Here is a 21,662-nt window from a genome sequence, read left to right as displayed (position 1 = left end):
ACACCAACATTGCCTAAACTCTTTCTCTATATAAACACTTCTCTTTCTTTTTCTTTCTCTCACACAAAAATACAACAACTTAGATCAGTCTCAAAGGGGGAAAAAAAACTTAAAAGAAACATTAAGAGGCAACACAAATCACACAAAAGATCAAATTGAAGCCTAAGAAGAAGGCAAAAAGTGAGAAGCAATGGCTACCATGTTGAAGGTCTCTCTTGTATTGTCATTGTTAGGTTTTCTGGTGATCGCTGTCGTGACTCCATCGGCGGCGAACCCATTCAGGAAGAGCGTAGTTCTCGGAGGGAAGTCAGGCGTTCCAAACATTCGGACCAACAGGGAAATTCAACAACTTGGAAGGTATGCATACATGATATTGATACATCTACTATACAGGTATGATATGAATTAGAAATGTGATGTGATTGTGCGTGATCACAGGTACTGCGTGGAGCAATTCAATCAACAAGCACAGAACGAGCAAGGAAACATAGGATCCATTGCGAAAACAGACACGGCAATTTCGAATCCATTGCAATTTAGCCGAGTAGTGTCTGCTCAGAAACAGGTCGTCGCTGGACTCAAATACTATCTAAGGATTGAAGTCACTCAACCCAATGGCTCTACCAGGATGTTTGACTCTGTTGTGGTTATTCAACCATGGCTCCATTCTAAGCAGTTGCTCGGTTTCACTCCTGTTGTCAGTCCTGTCTACTAACTTTATTTCTTCTTATTCGACTTAAATTTCCATAATATGATCAAGAAAAGACTAAAAGGTGTATGATACAAAGCTATTAAGAATGGGTTAATAGTTGGTTTTCATGATATGTTTACGTTGTTCATAAATAAAAACAAGTTGTTATTAAGAATATGCGATGAGACTTGATGAAATATCAGAACCATCAACAAACTTTGGAATGTTGTAGCATTCTCTTAACAAAAACTTAACATAAGGGTTCAAAGAGTTGCCTCCTCTACATACTGATTTTTCAATTCAACAGAAATTTTTGCACACATCTAATCAAACAATGTGTAGAGCTGTATATAACAGAGCCAAGAAAGCTACACGTAGCTTTTCAAAAAGATGAGCTTACCGTTAAACATTAGCTGAACTGTTATGTTGGTTTATAGAACAAGCCACTGGTTTATCAATCAAAGATCTCTTGGGCCTCGATTATGCTGTGTTGCCTGATAAGATCCCCAGTGAAGTATCAGGTCTTGAATTCAGAGTAAATGGAAAAGCAAGTATAGAAAGAAGAAAAGATGAGAGCGATAATAGTTTGCTTACATATCATCTTTTGCGACCCGGTAATATTTTTCAGCATGTTGCCTTTGGCCAATCATTTGAGCAAAGCGTTCATCGTGGGTAATGACTATGAGTTGGAAATTCTCTTGGCCCTTTCTGTCTTCCATGATCCTGGAGAATACAACGACATAATATGATCCAATGTTGAGAGCAATGGTCTTAGGATGTGTAACAACATTATACGGAAAAGACAGGAAAGTCACAATAATGACTCCAGTGTTTAGAGAGTTAAATGTCTATGTAAGAGGAAATATTTATATGTACCCATGTACCATCATCATAACTCATTAGGGGTATAGATCTGAAGTCTTACCTAAGAAGAGCTCCTGCAAGAGATTCTGAATTGGGCCCATCCAGGTTTGTAGTTGGCTCATCAAGGGCTAATATTCCACAGTTTAAGCAAAATGTCTCGGCTAAAGCCAACCTAATTATCAATGAAGCAAGAACCTGCGGGAGATGATGAAGAAGAAAGTGATCACCTGAGTTCAACAACGAAGCTTAAAATAATATTGAACTGATAACTATGCTTTTACAAGAACGATTTTAGAACAATTCACCTTTTGACCTGCACTGCATCTTCCTCTCATTTCAAGTTCTGTATCACCAGTCTGCATAAGAACCTAAGAAAAAACAAGGTTGACAACGATGCTAATGATGATCACATCGTAAAGTATGTTGTCAATTCTGTAGCATACCTTGTAGCTGTAAGAGCGGGTGCCTGCACCTTCGGAATCTGAGTGTATTCGTATGTAATCCATATCTTGACCTCTGTATGTCTGCTGCCACAGTTCCCTTATAATCTTATTTATTTCCTCCATTTTCATTGTGTGGAAGCGCATTAGTGCTCTGTATGGAAATATATGTTAAAAACTGCAGATTAAATGATTTTGTTAATTAGATAGTGCAAAATGAAAAACAACTAGCCAGAAGGTTATATAAGGACTCGAGAAGCTTACTTGTCAAGGGCATTGTAGTATCTATCCAAGTCTTTATTTGCCATTTCAGTTGTCTGGCCAAAATGAAATGTTCAATTTAACATAAAGTGGAATTTGTTGACCATTCAGGCACTACCACAAGGTAATACTACGTCTTACCTTTAGCTGGATCAGTTGATCAAAGTGCCGCTTATCTATGTCCTTGTATTGTGCCTGTTTTAGCTCCACTCTGTTCTTTGAAATACTGCTCTCGTAAACAGACACTGTTCCACGACACCGGTTCAGCTACAAGAAAAATATAATTACTATTCAGGCACAATAAAATAGGCTCTGAAACCTTTCAATGGATAAACTATCTTTAAATAATCAAGAAAAACACAGGTAACTCGACGTTCACACATATCAGTTGCTAACAGCCACGAGCAATGGTAGTCAGTGAAGAAAATCTGTTATCTATAAATGATAATTTCTAAATTTTATATATTTTGGCTACCTTGAAACAAGGATATAAATTTTAAAAACCAACCACCTCGGATATTAAATGCTTAAATCAGAGAAATGCAAGATCTTACACTTAGCATCATGGAGAACAAATGAATAGCTAACCATAGACACCAAAATCATATCAGGTGATGACTGCTATAAATATATAAGGATCTGCTTACCTCTGAAAGAAGTCTTTCCCTTTCCCGCAATATCTTTACAATTTCAGCTTCAACTGCGGCAATCCCACCAATATTCAATATTTGCTCTTCCAATGATTCAATCTCACGTGTAAGCTCCTCAACTTTTGCTTTTGTTGTCCGGTAGTTCAAGTTATCCTCTATATTTCTTCTCAGTTGATCTTGATTCCGCATCAAGTCTTTATTTCTGTTCAGTTCACCTGCAAGTTCATTCTTTCTAGCTTCACAGCTCTGAAGCTGAGAATCAGATAACCGCTGCTTTTCTTGAATATCATCTAAGCGCTCCCCTTTCTTCAGATCATGATACCTGGTAAAGCAGCTGTAAGGATATCTGGTGCACAGGATAATAATGAATTAACCTTTGCTAGCAGAACATACTCATTTATTTTATAACTGGCCTTGAGTAATGCCTCAACTTCCTGTTGGTAGTTTCTCTTTTTCTCAGCCAGTTCTTCATACTCTTGATTACGTCTAATCTTCATATCATTGTAGTCACTCAGTAATTGCTCTTTTTCCTTGGATAAAGGGCCCAGGGCCTCGGTCAAATACTGAAAAATAATGAAATGAACAATTAAATTTTTAAAGATTCTACATTTAATGTAACAGAGAAAATTTGAAACAAAAATAGGAAAGAAGACTGAATATTACTTTTTGCATGTTTCGAAGAAGTACTTACTTGATCACATTTCAACGAATGCACAGAAAAAATATATTTGAAGCTTTCAAATACAAAAACTCAAACAGTTACAAGCAAAATACCATCCAACTCGCTAGGAATGTACTTATTGCTACCCATTTTATTATGTATTCTCTATATATCTGTGTTGCATTGCATTGCATTACTAGTAAGCAAATTTATTCAGAAAGAAAATGATTCACTAATCTGTTTTAGCACATTCCTCACAAAGTAGTACTCTCATTCATGATCAAGGACCTAATAAATTAGGACCTTTATAGTCACCAATGAAAAATGGAGTTTGATATTGCACATTTCTCACATAGTAGTACTCTCATTTAAGACCATAGACCTAATAAATTAGGACCTTTATAGTCGCCAATTAACAATGGACTTTGATATAGTGACACACAGAAAGACATGTGGAAAACAATCTAAAACGCTCATCAAACGCACCTTCACATCGAGGTCAAGTTGACTTTTCTCCTCGGCTAAACGCTCCAGGTCTTCTTCTGCCTTTGTAACGTCCCGTAACAAATTGGCTGCCTTGGCCTTCTCCTCCCTTACTGCATGCCATCTGGCCTGGAGGCATGATATATCACGTTCCATGTAAATCTGGTCATCTCTAAGTTTCTCCAGCTCACCGTGCAATTTATCCCTGTTCAAGGGTACATAAGGAAGAAAATATTGGAAATTATGTGTCTGCTAGACTAAGAAACGTCCAAGGAAGAGAAATATGTTCTACCCTGCATAAATTCAGAGTACTTACTTGCTGCTTTGGAGGCTACTTAATTCTGATTGGATTTCTTCCATAGTTTTAACCCCAAGACCCCTAAAATCAAGCTTATATTCAAGATCTTCAATTTGCTTTTGGTAGGATACGATTTCCTGAAAGATCCTGTCAGCATTTTCGAGGGGCTGCACCAGTGCTTCAATCGAGTCTTTGTCAGCTTTTATCTGTGCAGAGATTCCTAATACCTGAAGACATACACATATATGATTTGAGATGCTATGAACTGGAATTAAAAATTCCAGCTCATGTGCATGACAACAGGATTAAGAGGAAACAGAGCAAGCAGAAAACAGCAACACTTTGCACTTGTAAAGAAACTGATAGAATTTGCAGCTGCGAATCAGTTCTATCCAAGGAAATTACAAGTGATCCCCAACTCACATCATCAAGAGCTTCAGACTTCTGACCCAGCTCTTCTGTATGCTCTTGCAAAGTTTTCTCAGCGAGAGGAATAATTTCAGTAGTTAGTTTCGAGTATTCTTCAAAAACTGCCCGTAGTTTGTCTAGCTGTTGAAATACAGAGTCAGCATTGGAAGACTCCACTGCTAATGCTTTAAGATGCTCCCCTGTGCTTGAAGCCTTTACCCTTTGCTGTATTTGAAAAGAAATTTACGTACTCAAATAAAGAGACATTCCGTTATTTCAGAAGCAGAAAATAATTTGAATCGTTAAGGCAAAAACAGGAGAAGATTGTGTAACCTTCTTAATAAAGCTAGCCTCTTCATCAGCTGTAAAAGAGCGCTCGCAGCAAGGACAAGAATGCTCTTGACGTGCTCGTTTCTCAAAAGGTTCAAACATCTGACGCATACCATTTGCCATGTTATATTCGCTGCAAACACAGACCAGAAACAGAACTATGCTTTTCAGTGCAAGAGAAGAATATATTGGAATTCACGCAAACATACAGGGGGTGGGGTATGGAAACAGTCGCCAGTTTTAACCACAAACCGTTTACGGTCATCTCTTTTGTCCTTAGCCGACTCCAACAATTTGGGATAAGCATCAATGGTAACTGATTCCTGTTTTAAGGCCTGAAGCTTGGACTCAATGTATCTCTTTCTTGCTGCATAAAAGTACTCAAGTCAGATTGAGTGAATAGATATTTTCTAATCATCCACTGTACACCGAAAATGGATTCCTTATCTGTCTTTAAATGTCAATCCAGGTACATTGTAGAAACGAAAATCAAATAAAAGGGGTGACAGATGACACATTATATTAACATGTTCTAATAATTGGTAACACTGAAAAAATTGTCAAGAGCAGTTTATTCACAACTTAAGGCGCTAGTCAGAGAACTGACCAATAGATATCTAACTTTAAATTATACACCAGTGCTTACATTCTGTATCCTTGTTATGCTTGAATAGGCTATTGTTTACTTCTTGTATCTTCATCTGCAACATGTTGACCTCCTTTTCTGCTTCTCGGGATTTCAAACTGAGGTCATCATATTCCCTTTCAATTGACCTAAACCAAAGAGAAAACAAATACAAAGAAATGTTTGAGATGTGATAACTTTGAACACCAAGTAGCAAGCTATTCTCTTGTTTTGAGATGCTGATCAAGAGATCTTATATTAATAAGTGATTCATTCCGAATCATCAAAAATAATAACTTAAGTGAAAACACGACCTCAAAGCTTGAACTATTTCCCTCTTCATATCCTTCTCGGGTGGTAATCTCCCCTTCAGCACTCCTCTAATTCGATCCTTGCACTCATCTATTCTGGTAAGTAGCTTTAGAGAGTGAAAACAATAGATAAATAGAAAAAAAGACAGAAAACTGAGAAAAGTTTTGGTGAGTGAGATCACATCTTTTTGTGTTTCTTCTTAAGATTCTCCTGTTCCGTCTTCTTTAAAGACAATTTCACTCTATCCTCAGCATCACCAGCCATAACGTCTCTTTCTCGATTCAGTGTCTTGATTTTATGCTCCAAGCTGTATATTTCATGCTGTTTCTGTTCTATTTTGGATTCAAATCCCCTTTCAGAATTCTGTTTTGTCTTTCTCTCAAGCTCAACTTGCTGTGCAAACGCAGATGATGAAAAAGTAAGGCACATATAGCAAGGGAAAAGTCATCAAGACCAAAATCATGTAAGTAAATAAAGGGACGAAAGCAATACCACTTGTTTCTCTCTTTCATCAGTTTGTTTAACATCCACAGTGGAAATTTCGAATTCAAATGAATCACGCTCAATTTCTTTCTCTTCTATGCGTTTTGATATGCCCATCTGCATAAGTCACCATCAAAAGTAAAAGAGTGAAAACTTAGGCTCGTTAGTGGAGGATTTGGGTTAGAGTTCCAAATGGTGAACAACACCTTGATTTCATCTTTAGCTCGTTTCTGAGCTTCGATGCTTTTCCAACGGTCATTAGCATCCATATAGCAATCCCAAGCCGTACTTAGAGCAGTTTCATTTGATTTCTGAGATGACAATCAAAATCTCTAAAGATGTCAACATATGCAAATAATGCAATATACAATTAAATTTCTGTAGAAAATAAAGAATGTGAACCTTCTTATCGAGCAAATCCATCTCAAGTTCACCCAGTCTTGATTTTATTCGATTTGTGAGATTCAAAACTACCTCAGTACTGAAGGGGGTACTAGGAACATTTCCTAAATTGTAATGGAAAAAAATGTTCTGGATGGTAGAATCTCTTTCATTCTTCAGCAGCATATGAGCCTATGAAAAATATAAAGAAAACATGTTAAATCAAATAGAGCAGAGAACTCATAATATTTTACTATGTGGTGGCTTTTTCAGATTTACTTCAGCTTCTGTTTGTAGCTTGCTGATCTCCAGCATATAGTTAGTTTTTGCATTGTGAAGCGAAGAAATTGTAGTTTCTGTGTCAACCATCTCTCTCTCCATTTTTCGAATTTTGGTCCCCAAAAGAGCAAGTCTTTCTTCAAACTTGCTTTTCCATTCTTTCAATTCTTCAATAGTATCTGAACAACAAATATTACAAGCACCAACAAATTTAATCTACGTGAAGAAATAACAAAATGTGAGATACCTTTACAGAAAGGCAAAAGTAAATTCATACAAATGCAGGGACTCAATCTGTAAAACGGACAGACTACTAAAAGGCAGAAAGGACCTTAACATTGTGATAGTAAAAGAGAAAACCTTCATTTTCCTCAGGTAATGCTGCATACTGTCTCTGCTGCTCCTTAAACAAGGTGCTCCTTTCCGCAGTTTTTATTGATACTTGGTCCTGGAGCTTTCTCAGATCTTTTAACATCATTTCCTTATTATGAACTTCAGCATCAACTTTCTGAACACTGGTTTCCAGTTCCAACATCTGAACTTTTGAAGATTCTGTCCTTTCTTGATCTTGAGCAATGCTCTCACGAAGCTGTATAGGAATTATCATGGCATAAGAATAGCCCACACAACCTAAGAAATGCATACCATATGTATACAATACTCTATAATTACTTTCAGAATTAAAACAATCGACGTTAGTGTTAATTTTGTTCCTTTGACTTAACAAAAAAAAAATTATGCGTGAGAGACCAGGGTCGGATACTGAAAAAGAAAAGAAAAATCAATGTCAAACAAGTTAAAGTCTAACATACCTTATAAGCTGCGTCTTTCAAGGTCTGCAGATTTTCCAATTTTAACTTGAAAGTTTTTATCTCCTGAGCTTGATCCTTGTGAAGTTTCTTAATAACTTCCAGAGCCTTTGTATATCTGTTTCATGTTAAACACACATGTTACATTTTCTGGGATTCGGTTTCTTCTACAACAAAATACAGCAAGGAACTGATGATTTAAGAGAAATGTTGGTGGTGAGCCAGAAACTACCTGGTGGCTGAGAAAATATCATCAAACTTCTTTTTCAAAGTAGAAGGATCTTGCAGTGGCCAGTTAGACTCATCCTGATGCACAAATATGACGTTTTCTAAAATAGCTTTTGACACACCCATCAAAGCTGGTATCTCCCTATCCATGTCAGCGCATCTGTAGCTGAGACATACTTTCTGCAATTTGACAATGTATGTGGACAAAATAAGAAAGAGAAATGATCTAGATGGAACTCATGCAAAAAAATGGAGGAATAAATAACAAAACAACATTAGAAACTCCAATGAGGCTGTGCGTTAAGACTTTCTTCACAAAAACAAGGTATCAAATCATTCTATATGCAGACAAAACAAACGTTGTAACTTGTAGGGAATATAGATAGTCTAACACTTAGCTCGAGACCTTCAAACCAAAATCAAGATACTAATACATAGCTAAAAAAAGGGAGAGAAGAAACCAAATGAAAGATTAATAACAAGAGATAAGTGCAACCTCTCCAGTGTGAGGATTAATGGTTTGAAGCACACTCTCAATAGCCTTGTACTCCATCTTTGAAGCCTTTTGCGTCAACTGAAATGACCTTATACATACCACATCCTTCCCTGCAGCTGTCTTGAATCTCAGCTTTATTTGTGCTTTTGTCTCCGTTTCTCCAGCAACCTATATAGTAGGAACCAATGAAATTTCAATCTGAATACTACTATAAGGCGAAATCGAATCCTGAATTCCACATTCATCAACAACAGAAACATGAAATTAGGTAAGAATTGAGAATCTAACTAGAGACTTACCTTAGGGTCATGAATGAAGCTATGACCAGACCTCGCGTTCGGTGGCAACTCTCCGGTACAAGACACCTTTAAACACTCTATAATCGTCTGCAAAAATCACGAAATAGCCACAAACTTTTCAATTACGGAGGCGAAGAAATGGGAGTGAACTGAGGAGAAGAGAAAAGGTTTAAGGAACTTTACAGTTTTTCCGGCTCCGTTAGCGCCGACGATTAGGGTTAAAGGTCTGAAGAAAGTAACAACGTTCTTATTTTCTGGGTCGAAGCTTCTTATACCCTTGATCAACATTTTATCGACCGTACTCATCTTTTACCTTCAGCGATTACAGATATGAAAAAGTGGAGGTGATAAGTTACGGAGAAAATTTTGGTGACACAGGAAGGTTAAACCCATAAACGAGAAGGGTTTTGCGGGAAAATCATGAAAACTCGACAATGGAAGAAGAAGGAACTGGAAATTGGAAAAAGAAGACGAATTGAATCGCGAGAGACCGGTTTATAAACAGAATCGAATTGAACCGGTGTAGTATTCGATTGAGAACCTCCGGTCGTATACAGTTTCTTCCTTTTGGGGTTAGATTAGAAGCGTACTAAAATATTTTGAGTATTTTGAAAACAACTACAATTTCAGGGACTTATCTTTTATTTAATACAAAATAGAACCAATGCAATCAAAAGTCAAAACCTTGCCAAACCGATCTACACTATCGCTATTTCCTTAAACCGAAGATTTAAGAACCAAGTAAGCCGAACCGAAACAAAATCAAAATCCGGAATACACAACTCCTAAAGAACCATAGATTACTTTGTAAGAACGTAGTAAAAGAGGCATAATTGTCTTCAATAGTATTAAACTATATACATGTGTAACTGTTCTCTGCTTATATGATTTTTGTTTCACTCCTTGTTCTTGGAAGAGCGGTCTTTTCTCTGACCACCAAGAATACGTGAAATCTGCAATCCTCTGCTAAATGCTTGGTTAAAGAGCATTCTTGTCTGAAACTCAGACACGAACGGGAACCAAGCCAGGAACGCTACCGGAGTGAACAAAAGTAAACCCATGAGAATCTCATAGCCTCGAGCCAGCGTCCTAACCGATGACCAGAATCCTAGCCGTTGAATCAGAGGCTTACACGCTTGTGCAATCTTGAAAAGAAAAGAGAGAATGTTTTGAATGAATTGCAGCAACTATCTCAGAAACAAGACAAACACAAAGACGTATTAAAAACAATTTGGAGGAGTTTAATGGAGGAATGAGAACTTACGAGTAACATTCCCCAACCGGTTGGCATGAAAGCGAGCATACAAAGGAAGATGTCCTTGGGTGTTAAAAAACGAAGAGCTAAGAAAGTAATGAGAAGTCCAAGAAATGTGAGGAACACAAAACCCTTGATGATCCTGAAGAGAAGCTGGAAGTTTGTGCTGAACCGTTGTCTTCCCACACCCAGACCCTGTGATTAGTTACATTCAGTTTAGTAAACAACCTTGATCGATTAAAAGATTGTTGGTATCTCATACTTAAGAAACCCAAAATGTGAATGAATATGTTCATGGTGATAGTTATCATACCTTTACAATAAGTAAAATGAATAAGATCACGAACCATGAAGCTCCATAAATCTGTGAAACATTGAGAATCAATTTATTAAAAACCAAGAGAATTCGAAAACAAGAAGAGCAACATGAGATGGGTAAGAGCTCTCACCCACAAACTTTGATTTTCCTGTTTAAAGGTGCTGAGTTGATAAACCAGTCCGTACTGAAAGATGAAGAAGCGTAAAGCCAAAACAATCTCGAGGATGATACCCCGTTTTCCCGAGTGTCGAAGATGTCCTATTTCCTTCTCCCACCAAGACTCCCAACTCTTTTCTGGAGGAACACCAATTCCCCCTCGGTTATATATCCATTTATTCCAATCTGTCCAATCATCTACGATCTTTTGCCACTCGAAACCAGAGGGATTGAACAGGAAAGGAGCAAAGAGCCAAGTCACCACCATGAACCATATCGAAACAGTGATCAGAATATATGTAACAACTCCTCTATAGGCATGGCCAAATATCTGATACACTAGCAGGAGTATCATCAGCTCAATACCCTTCACAAAATGACTGCGCGAGTAGAATCTGTAGTTTTCAGCAAATTTGGCATGGAACACCACAAAACCACGCCCAGTGCCTCTGTATTCTGCGCCGCCATGAAACAATGTTCGACCATAGTAATGAGTTTTTGTCCCCAGTTGGAACGTGAAAAACACGGAAGCGAGTTGTAACTGCATCAGTACAAAATCAATTAGGGCGTTATGGAATCCCCTCTCAAGACCTATCTCCATCATCATAGGTAAGGCCATCAAGAAACCAATCTGCACAAATGATTGAGAAGCAAGTGCAGCTTGAAGAGGCATGTTGGATCGAAAAGCTTTCTGGTTGCTCAATCCTTCTTCAAGACCACTAAGAACGAGATACAGCCGTCCATATAGAAATACATAGACCGTAAGCACGGTTAACTGTAAGAAAGACACAGATAATGTTTCAGACTGAGATAAACTTCCCATGTATCATACTGATCGTGAGATAAGATAAAGAAAAAGGAATATGACCTACCATAGTACTGAAGTAGAACCCAATTGTAGTGAAATAACAAGAAAGCATGCGGAAGAAATCAAATCGGTGCCCCAGCCTATATAGGTCACGGCTTAGAGTTTGCTCCCCATTTCCGTTAGCGATCTTTGCCTCAAACATTGAAATCTGGTTGAGTCCTACATCTCTCCCTTTACCAACTTGTATGTATTCATGATGAGTCACATTGCCTTCACGAAGAGTAGAGTTGAAACCTGAAAATAGCGAAGGTATGAGAGAACGAAACAAAAACGTATGGAAACAGATCATAATATGTGTCACCGGAGAAAAGGCGATGAAGCAAGTACCAGCAAATATGTCTTCACTTAGATTGATAACTTTAGAAGCTTTGCAGACACCACCTCTGGTAAGGTGAAACAGTCGATCAAAAACATCTGGATGACCGTAATGGAATCGTACCCTGGAGGAGTCAAAATGAAAGTTACAAATCCAGGTCTCCCTTCATAGAATTCCACCACGAGATGTAAAAAAAACTTACTTCAAGGGGCTAGCTAGCACCCTCTGCCCAATAGTAACAAAGCTGTTTTCCTGATTCGACATAAACCATGCAAGAGAAGAAACACTGCCACAAGAAACGAGACGAGTAGGATATCATTTTGTGCACCAAGATCAAATTGACTGTCTAAATGGCAGTACAAGATTGTACTATTTTACCTTCCCGTGAAAATATGCTCTCTAAGTCCAAGTATTGTAGGGGTTCTTACGCCTCCATGCTTAACAAGAAATTCTTGAAGCAAGTTCCTCATTTTGAAAGCTTCCTCCATGTAATTGTCCTGTTTATCGAATGTTTGAATCAACATTTTAACTACCGGCATAAAGTGATTAACTAGGACATTCAGCCCAGAAAAAAATGAAAAAGTTAATAGGGCGCACCTGGTTCATGTCTATTGTCTGTAACCCTTCTCCGCGAGTAAAAATGATAGAATGGTTCTGATTCTCTGGCTTCCCCTCTCCTAGTATTGCAGGTCCTGGTAGCTTAATCCGGTATATGACCTGCAGGAAGAAATATAAACTTAAGTCCCCAAAACTAGAACAACGATATGGCCACAAATGAAAAAAGAGAAGACACACACACACAAAAATCAGCAACAAGAATAAAGATTGAAAAATCCTCATATGCTTATACTCTAGAGCCTCGCTTACAGAAATAACTGAGCACCAAAGTTTAAAGTATTCTAGAGCATTATTTTAACTTTTGTACCTGGTCTAGTGTTTGCACAGATTCAGAAGAATCCATAGATTTGGTCTGCGGAGCAGCTTTGACAAGGGCTGAGTAGTAAATTTTTTCGTCTGCCCCTTTATAGCTTTCTTTATGTGTTTGCTCAACCTCGTCAATATAAGCAACACGTAGAGACGGGTACCTGTCACAGAGAAATAGTAAGGTTAACTAATGCATATAAGAAAGACATAACAGATCTATTGAAGAATTATGATGAGAGAAGACATACGTAGTCATAAGCCTCAATATGTCCTTCGCACGTTGGTCACCGGATCTCTTCTGAACACTGTATTGTTGGCATGAAACCACAAAGGTAAATTTCATGTCAGCAAGTGCTTGACACTGAGCCCAGAGCGACGTTCCACTCTTCGATGCGTCTTCACTAGTTAACTCGAGAGCCTTGTACCCTTTCATTAATTCTTAAAACAAAACAAAACAAAAGCAGTTTTAGGAATGTTTTCACAGTTTCTATAAATAAAAGAATCATAACAATGCCTGGTAAGCACCTTCATCCTTTGCCATATCAAGGAAGGCCTGGAGCTCCAAAGCCTTTCGGTAATACATCATGCCTCGCACTGGTTGATTAAAATCAGAAAAATCCTACAGCTAAAACGTGAAGCAGAGTGTTTCTTTGAGAAAGGAAATGAAAAGCCACATACCAGTTTTGGTCAGTGTTTGGCCTCTGTAAGATGCCCACAGACGAAGTTCCTCTTCCAACTCTTCTCTTGCTCTGAGTTCTTCTTCGCTGCCACATTTCACGCGTTCCAAAAAGTTTGTCCACTCATCTGAGGTAAACCACCGAGTCAGTTTATGGAATAGAAATTCAGAGGACAATAGTAGTGGCACAAGACCATTTGGAGACAGAAGAAAAAGTGAAACCTGGAAAGATCTTCTGCAAGTAAAAGAGTATAGAGACTCCATCTTCATTTTGCTTCTCCAAACCAAAAATGGAGAATAGAACATCCTCTGAATAGTATGGTGTTAGGACCCTATGGAAAAGCAAAAAAATGTATAGCTATTAGAATTTGTACATCCTCACTGCTTGTAGGAAAGAAGGAATTAAGAGGCAAATAAAAAGATTTATCATATAACTGCAATGGAGTTTCTTGCAAATTGAAAAGGAATGGAACTTACGAAAAGGAAAGCATGTTGCGGATTTTGGGGGCATCAGGCATTTCCATGAATAATGAATTTGAAAAGAATGTAAGTCGCCTTCGAGCTTCCAAGTTGGATGGCACATCCATAGCCGACTCTTTGACAGTAAGTAAAAGATGAAGCCTCTTGATCTGCACAATAAAAACGTAAGGAGATAGATAACTTAGAAGGCCCTCAGGCAAAAGAGATCAAATGCACCAGTATTGCAGAAGCATAAATGAAGCAAATAGATGAATTTTAAAGAGGAGACTTGCTTTTTCTTTCCAGGCTTCTGTCTGAGAGTACACTGGGAATCGAAGTTGGCTGAAATATTTGCGCTGTTGATGAAGAGGAGTCATTACGTCGTACTTGACATAAGTTCCATTGTGAGTTGACTCTAGCATGCTATGGAAAGAAAACTTTAAATGAGTATGCTTCAAACAACATTGATCAAACCATTCAGCAGAAAGCCTAACTCAAATTATCTTACCTTGGGACCTCTTCGTCCATTATGTCTCTTGTCACCACTTCTAACATGTTCAGCAAGACAATAACAATTTGGTCCTTGTCCTCCTCTCTGTTTTCCATCTGTGGCAAGTAGACTCAGCTCAGTTATTTTCTTAAATTCATGCTAAAGTTGCAGAGGTGTTCAACATGGTAAGGGTACAAGACTTACCAGATATTCAATTAGTCGAACAAATTGACCATACAGATCGGGAAGAGCACTCAAGTTCAAGTCCTTTATTAGTGTTTCTTTCTCTATATGTTCATCAATCCTGGAGAAGATTTCGTTTATGACCCTGCACAAGAAAAGTAAATTAGGAAATTGAAATGTATTTTCTGAGTTAAATAAAACACAAGTTGAATTTGTGAGGAAAACCCTATAAACTTACTGTCCTTCTCGTTCTCCAACAACCAAAAAGTTTATGAGATTTTTAAAAGAGGCGTAGCACTCTCTAACCGCACAAGTCATGTAACTGTCGACACTCAATCTCTTGGTCAGTTCACGATCTTTTCCATTGCTATCTTTTGCCATATCCAAAGCTATTGGGATCTACCACATTTAGCAATAAATAATTAAAATAACACCAAAAAGCCAACCTATCATAGTTAAGACAAAGATAAAAATACTCACCTTACTAGCCAGCAGAAAAGGTGGCCAGCGGATAAGATCCAGATCACGGTCAGCCCAATATGGCACAAGCAGGAGTTCCATTTCCCTGCATAGTAATGAATGTTTTCACTGAACTCTTCTCCGATTAAAAGGATTTCAAAATCATCTAAATTAAAATAAAGATGAATATTCAAAGGCACACTCAACCTATCGCTAATCAAATCCTCCTCTCGGAAACTACTGATTATTTTGTTCCACATCTGAGCAAATCGTGCGGCCTCCTTGTCTTTACTAGATGGAACCTGCAATTACCAAAATATGACACAACTTTAAATGGAGCTCTCTCCAAAAAAAATGATTAGGAGACCAAACGTTTGTTTACTAAATATTGTTCCGTGTCATTTGTTTTATTACTGGTATAAGAGAACTATGCTGACCTGATCGAACTTGCGAGTGAAGGTCGCCATAATCCCCTTTTTCTTTGGAGTTTCGCTCTTCTCATTTGGAACCAAGCAAGCATTAAAGGCCTCTGGTAAGGACTGAAATCTAGACCTCAACATTCCTAGAGTTCGGATCTGCAAATGAAATTAACTTCTTTTCAGACATTCTCTTGCCGGGAAACTCAAGAAGTGAGAGTATGCCTCTTGATCATGAACAAACTAAGTTTGCAAGGAAAGTAAGTATGAACCTCTCCAAGACGTCGAAAAGCTCCATTTAAACCTCCCACCAGAGTTGAAACTATAGCATACCATATTTGAGTGTCCATGAAATAAACCTGCATATGAAAGTTAGCATAGATAGGGGAAAGAATAAAAAGGAAGCATACGGCAAGAAAGATGTGCCGACTCACAAGAATAACAGGTGACCAGAGAGCGATCACCACACCCATATTACTCTTGGCTGAAAAAAAGAAGCAAAACCAACTAGATTATTCAGTAAGAACTCATTATGCAATGAGATAATACCTAAATGCTATTAAGCATTACCGTGAGGGAAAAACTCATGCCAGCGGTAGACTGATATATGAACTCGCATAATGTCTTTGGTTGGTTTAACAAGAGGCTTAATCTGCTTTGAAGATGGAAAGTATGAGAAACGTGTATATTTAACAATGTCACTAGAATTTCTCAGTGGTTGTTAGTGAATGCTCCTTACATATTTCTCTTGTTATACTATAAAACAAAACATTGAATATTTGTGAAATTGATGTACCTCTGCATAAAAACTGAATGCAAGCTTTGATATTAGAAGTACAACCCAGAACATCGTGTACCTAGATATCATCCACGAAACCTTGTTAAGCAGTGTGGTAAGAACAGTCAAAATTTCAACAACCATAGCATGCAAGTTTTACACTCTTACTTGAAAAGTGACAATGCACTCTCATGCATACCCCTCCCTATATAGAGTCTCGGCTGTAACACCAAAAATAGAGATTAGTCACCTTCTTAATTAGCATTCATGGACTGGCGATTTATCAAGATAAGATATATGAATAAAATACCTGAGACCACCACATCATAAGCATCACTATTTTATAGTCAGACCTTTCAAGATAACGTCGGATGAATGGGAACGCGAAGAGCAATGTAGAGAGCATATTTGGGGATAAGTAGATAAGAATGACAATAATGAAAAAGGAAGGTGAGGAATTTTGGTGTCCCCCAAACCAGTTCTTTATGGTCTCTGCAAAACCAGAAGGGGTCTTCCAGCTGTATGCGTAAGTTAGTGGCATGAGAACCACCCAGATTGCAGCTGCAACTGCCTTGAAGATAAATCTGAGCTTCACATGGAATGACATACTATGTCTTGATTTCCAGCTTAGAGCTATATCAAGGACAGCTGAAAGTTGCAAACATTCAGAGAACGGTAAGAAATGATTTCCCTTCACTTATAATAAATAGTTTCTTACAGAAATATTAAAGAGCAAAGCAAGAAATAAATGTATAAGGCACATATCTATGAATGAGATGAATATATAAATAATTGCACATAAGTTTTCAGAAAAATTATTAATGATCCGCATGAAAGTGGTATATAAGTTGACGAATAATCACCTTGTGCAAGCTTTAATATAGCTGCCGTAATGAAGATGCTCAAAACCTTTAGGAAGACATCACCTTGGAAGATGCCGCTTAATTTCCCAGATCCATTCCAAGCAATTATGATCATTGCCTTAAAAAGATATAAATACATCAAATTACATGACAGGCCAAGAAAAATACAAGTTTGGAAATTGAATTTAACCATACCTGCAAAGACAGGATATAGAAACTCCACATTCTATCGAAACTTCTAAATATATGCCAGAAGGAGCGTATCTCAACAAAATTGACTTTGCCCATCCATCGATCTCCAGTTTTTGGTTTATTCTGCAGCATTGTGAACATCAACCATGAAATTCTAGATACACAAAACTCGAGGAAAGTAAATGGTATTCTTCTATGACTTCTATCTAACGTTTCTCATGACTTGTTAAATTACAATTTGAAGTTCAAAAAGTTGTATGTTCCTCTAACAGACATTATGAACAGCTTAAGCTGGTTGATCGAACTTAAGTTTGATATTAAACACTTAGTTAACAAATTTGTGTTCCATAAGACATGAAGTTGCAAACAGTTTTGAACAACCATCAATTAGTTTCTTCTACCCATACCTCACTTCTGTCAAGTCGAAGTTCTTCCGCTGTCTGACAAAAGAAATCAGCATCAGCTCGCATAGGCCACCCTAACCGAAAGCACCGAATTGACCTACCAGTTAAAATACATGGAGAATCATCATGAAGAAATGTAAAAGACGTGTATTTCCAGTCTGTTACAAGATGATCAATGAATTGTACCAAAAATATTCATTCAAGTCGTCATAGTTTCTCCACTCAGAATGCTTTGATTTTCCTCCTCTACTTCTCTTTGCTTCCTATAGTGCACAGATATGAAGATGAAAAAATGAAGGAATTGGTTCAGAGGAAAACTAAAGAAGACAAAATGATCAAGACTGAAAAACTGAAGCAACCAACCTTTGCTATTGTCTTGTATATAGGAGTCACTACTTTTTGCAGGAAAGCTTCGTCTTCACCACCATATGCCGGTTTTACATGCTCCCCTGTCATTGGACTAACACTCCCAGCCAACATCCCATACAGCTCAAAAGCCATCTGAACAAATTCAGAAAATCAAATTAAACTCGGAGTTAGACACAAGTAGCAAAATACTCCTACTCTAAATAGAAATAAGTATTACTAAATCCTTGCACTGGTTTCTTGCCTTCAAATTTTACTAGTTGATTACTAGGTATCAGCCAAGATCACCATTTTATCACAGTGCCCTTGTCTAAATTGAACTGATATTTTTAGAGAAGGACACACCACAAAGTTGCTTAAGAGAGATAGGGAAGACTGATGTTTTCACATACATGGTGATATATATAGCAAAGGCATTCTGGCAAAAATCTCAGGTTTGCAGCTTCTCCCCATATTAAAAGATAGAGTCCCATGTATAGCAGTTTCCGCTGCTGAACCTCTTGTTGAATCGTCGGCAACCTACAAGCAGGGAAAAGAGAGATAACTAAGCACAAAGACTTATAGTATCCAATTTATGTACTACATCTGTTTCTATATTCCTAAGAAATAACAAAATAAATTCTCAAAAGCAGGTGTTACAAGGAGATGCCTCACCAAAGGCTGCTCTTCCGACCCAAATACTTGCACCACTTTTTGTAGTTTTTGAAAAGTTTCTTCATCACTATAGTCAATGCACGATCATCCAGCTAAAGGCAGAAATTGTAATTTAGGCCGTTAGTGCAGATACAGAGGACTAGACGAGCAAGAAACCCTCATATCCAAGTTGAAAAGAATACATACCCTTGGTTGTTGTTCAGGTCTTGGAAACTGTCGAATGTGGACATTAGCAAGTAACAAAATCAAGTGCTCTCTTTGATTTGAAACATTATCTTTCTGCCATTTTAAAGGTTTGGAGCACAATCAGCACAGGGATAAATCCTCAATCAACTAACCAAACAGGATATTCGCTAGCATCACCTGAAAACCAAACATAGTTTGAAGCCAGTCTAGCATGTCTTCATCGAGTTTCTTCTTGTGACCAGCTGGCCATGGTAAACCCCTAGTGTTACGAAGTGCGCTTACTGTAGCTTGTATCTGCAGAAAAGTGTTATTTATTTTCCGTCTCAAAAGACAAGTAAACATAGAATTGAAACAGTTAGTGGAATGTTTGGTTAACCTCAGGAAATCTCATTATAGCCTGATTTTGACTATCAGGATCAAGGGGAAGAATGTTGTAAGGCACGTAGATTTGGCTTTTTTCTTCCACCTTTGTGTGAGCCTCCAAAATCTACCAGCAAGAAAAAGGATGAACAAAACCCAGTGAGTCAATAAAGAATATCAAAATTTTTTATTAACAGCTTTCATACTACAAATAATATCAATAAAGAATATCAAAATTTCCACGAAAGCATGGGATAAGATCAGAAGTAAGAGACTTAAATACTACAAAATATAATCTAGAATCAGGTCACCTCATCAGCAACTTCCACATCTTCTGTCTGATTAACAGCTTTCAAGACTTCAAAGAGAACAGCAGCAGTTTGATATGCCTTTGTAAGTTGAGCACTACAAGTAAAACAAATTTGTATTATGAATGAGAATCACAGAAAGATAGATTGCAATAGAGATAAGACAGGGATGTCAACAAACCGGTCAGCTTTGTCAGCGGCGTTTTGCAAAGCTTGGATGTATTTCTTGTAGTAGTGTTGATAGAAACTTTGCATTTCGCGTGCATCACTCTTCTGCCTTCCTGCAAGAGTTGTTTCATTCTCCTGCAGAAGTTTGGGATATAAGGCAAAATGACACATAATCCCCTAGCAAGACAACGGGGTGAAGATGAAAACTCAAGCAGAGTAAATGAAGAGACGATATTCACCCGTTCTAACCGTTGAAGAAGCGCAGTCTTAAACTGGCGAACACCACGTCCACTTGATGTGGGATCAAGCCTGTGTGCCTTCTCAAACGCATAAAACCGACCTGATAGAAACATCCACGACGATATTTTTCAAGATCATATAAGATGACCAAATCACATCACCAGGCGATTTTTTTAATTATTTCAACTCACATAAGTAAGCAACACGGGGGTTACTAGCTTCAACTTCATTAGCTACACGAAGGATCGGAGCAATCTCCACAAGAGACGATGGCACCACTTCACTGTCCAACATAGCCTCTCCGAGATTACCAGCAGTTTGAGTCCGCAGAATCCGCCTTTGAGGCGGAGGCGGATCAGGTCCTTTCCTTTGAGCCATGATCTTCTAGATCCTACTAAAAATAAACTAAACAAAGAACCAAATATGTCAAATAAAAGAGCTTCTACATCACCATCAAGAACAAACTTTGACAACTATATGCACTGCAATCAGATAAGCATTCCGACAAAACAAAAACATGATTTGTTTCACTCCGAAGCAAGATGAGAGATTCACTCCTATAAAATCGATATCATCGGAAAGAGATACTAAAAGTTACTTTTTTTAGTTAGGCCATACCCAAAAAGTAGCAGAAGATGTGTAAAGCACAAACCTTTATCACCAAAAGCTAATTACCCAGAACCACAACTATCTTCGATAATCTACAGCGAGGCACAAGACAATCCTGAGTTCAGAAGTAACAAAGGCTTCAACTTTGGAAGCATCGACAATCTTCGATAGAGAATCAACCAAAGAAAAATAATCGAAAATTGATACTATTATTAATTAATTCCCTCCGGAAACAGACCTAGAAGACGAATCTATGTCTCACTCATAAGAGTTCAGTGAGAAAAACCCCTAGTTAAAGTTGTAAACTTTGAATCAGATTCGGATTAGTAAGACAGAGAAAAAAACGAAAAGCAAAACCCATAAGTTTGCAAAATAAAAAAACCAGAGATCAATGACCAATCACCTGAAAAGAGAAGCGGAGGACCACAAGTAGAATCAAGAACAAGTGATGGAGGGAGAAGAAGAAGAAGCTATCATCTTCCCCAAAGTAGTAGAACAAGAGAGACAGAGAGAGAGAGAATTGGAGATAAAGATGGGGAAAAGCAACGGGAACAAGACAGGCGCCAATGTCTTTGTTACTAATTAATTATGTATGTAATGGTGAGTCTTCCCACTCAGGAATGTCCACGACAATACTTCACCTTCCTTATTCCAATGTTCTTATGCTTTAATCTTCTTTAGAAGATGCTCGGTCGTTCTCCTCCTTAATATGTTTTTTTATTTAACGATCCATGTTTTTTCACCAACATACTGTACATACTTTAGCTTCATAATATAAAATCGAAAATGTTAAATATATACTCCAGAAAGTTTCTTTATTAATCTCATCGATTGAAAATGGGAACTTATATATAATCGGAACATGAAATATTAGTTCAATATTCTTTGTACATTTATAAAACCATAAATTTGTGTAGGAAATGAATCCAAACTTTCTTTTTTAGTATTTCATGTATTGAAAAATGATATTTTAGAACAAACTTAGAGAAAATCATTGCTTAAAACTGAGTTTTTT

At 37.6% G+C, this 21,662-nt stretch overlaps 3 protein-coding genes and 1 long non-coding RNA gene across 8 annotated transcripts; 2 read left to right on the top strand and 2 right to left on the bottom strand.

The window, feature by feature from the left end:
- The first annotated feature begins 5 nt into the window (after nucleotides 1–5).
- CYS2 (PHYTOCYSTATIN 2) lies at nucleotides 6–868 on the top strand. Its single transcript, NM_128758.4, has 2 exons — nucleotides 6–357; nucleotides 439–868. The coding sequence occupies exons 1-2, from the start codon at nucleotides 191–193 to the stop codon at nucleotides 713–715; spliced, it is 444 nt and encodes a 147-aa protein (NP_180758.1). The 5' UTR covers nucleotides 6–190; the 3' UTR covers nucleotides 716–868.
- On the bottom strand, nucleotides 857–9,530 carry RAD50 (DNA repair-recombination protein (RAD50)). The gene is made up of 27 exons (NM_128757.4): nucleotides 9,182–9,530; nucleotides 8,999–9,085; nucleotides 8,700–8,867; nucleotides 8,208–8,383; nucleotides 7,979–8,093; nucleotides 7,527–7,755; nucleotides 7,167–7,345; nucleotides 6,909–7,079; nucleotides 6,713–6,817; nucleotides 6,516–6,623; nucleotides 6,205–6,416; nucleotides 6,026–6,118; nucleotides 5,733–5,860; nucleotides 5,339–5,453; nucleotides 5,090–5,219; nucleotides 4,772–4,981; nucleotides 4,367–4,575; nucleotides 4,054–4,255; nucleotides 3,300–3,469; nucleotides 2,904–3,228; nucleotides 2,398–2,523; nucleotides 2,260–2,312; nucleotides 1,999–2,149; nucleotides 1,861–1,923; nucleotides 1,617–1,750; nucleotides 1,286–1,414; nucleotides 857–1,185 (listed from the first exon to the last, which is right to left on the bottom strand). Exons 1-27 carry the CDS (start codon nucleotides 9,302–9,304, stop codon nucleotides 1,146–1,148), a joined length of 3,951 nt encoding a protein of 1,316 aa, NP_565733.1. The 5' UTR covers nucleotides 9,305–9,530; the 3' UTR covers nucleotides 857–1,145.
- Nucleotides 9,531–21,439, bottom strand: GSL03 (glucan synthase-like 3). Of its 5 annotated transcripts, none has more exons than NM_001336361.1 (44): nucleotides 21,051–21,439; nucleotides 20,691–20,762; nucleotides 20,230–20,443; nucleotides 20,038–20,138; nucleotides 19,812–19,933; nucleotides 19,634–19,727; nucleotides 19,339–19,449; nucleotides 19,140–19,256; nucleotides 18,963–19,055; nucleotides 18,777–18,868; nucleotides 18,515–18,641; nucleotides 18,120–18,257; nucleotides 17,943–18,019; nucleotides 17,760–17,853; nucleotides 17,356–17,475; nucleotides 17,161–17,278; nucleotides 16,608–16,945; nucleotides 16,466–16,518; nucleotides 16,316–16,376; nucleotides 16,090–16,171; nucleotides 15,954–16,003; nucleotides 15,792–15,878; nucleotides 15,541–15,678; nucleotides 15,311–15,405; nucleotides 15,125–15,209; nucleotides 14,883–15,043; nucleotides 14,666–14,789; nucleotides 14,480–14,577; nucleotides 14,265–14,394; nucleotides 13,990–14,141; nucleotides 13,735–13,844; nucleotides 13,515–13,640; nucleotides 13,362–13,430; nucleotides 13,085–13,274; nucleotides 12,838–12,997; nucleotides 12,510–12,629; nucleotides 12,291–12,409; nucleotides 12,115–12,198; nucleotides 11,924–12,036; nucleotides 11,601–11,830; nucleotides 10,703–11,503; nucleotides 10,567–10,617; nucleotides 10,263–10,448; nucleotides 9,531–10,143 (listed from the first exon to the last, which is right to left on the bottom strand). In NM_001336361.1, the coding sequence occupies exons 3-44, from the start codon at nucleotides 20,414–20,416 to the stop codon at nucleotides 9,895–9,897; spliced, it is 5,853 nt and encodes a 1,950-aa protein (NP_001318331.1). In that variant the 5' UTR covers nucleotides 20,417–20,443; nucleotides 20,691–20,762; nucleotides 21,051–21,439; the 3' UTR covers nucleotides 9,531–9,894. The 5 variants fall into 5 exon arrangements, with proteins under 5 accessions (NP_001318331.1, NP_001189653.1, NP_850178.2 ...); NM_001336363.1 differs by having other exon boundaries at nucleotides 9,586–10,143; nucleotides 20,691–20,739; nucleotides 21,051–21,387; NM_001336362.1 differs by lacking the exon at nucleotides 20,691–20,762 and having other exon boundaries at nucleotides 9,623–10,143; nucleotides 16,608–16,650; nucleotides 16,774–16,945; nucleotides 21,051–21,388.
- Nucleotides 21,048–21,394, top strand: AT2G08500. Its single transcript, NR_140355.1, has one exon. It is a non-coding gene; the product is annotated as an other RNA (long non-coding RNA).
- Nucleotides 21,440–21,662: the final 223 nt, after the last annotated feature.

The sequence above is a fragment of the Arabidopsis thaliana genome, chromosome 2, assembly GCF_000001735.4.
Source record: "Arabidopsis thaliana chromosome 2, partial sequence".
NCBI classification, from domain to species: Eukaryota; Viridiplantae; Streptophyta; class Magnoliopsida; order Brassicales; family Brassicaceae; genus Arabidopsis; species Arabidopsis thaliana.
This window is presented reverse-complemented; position numbering and strand designations above follow the sequence as displayed.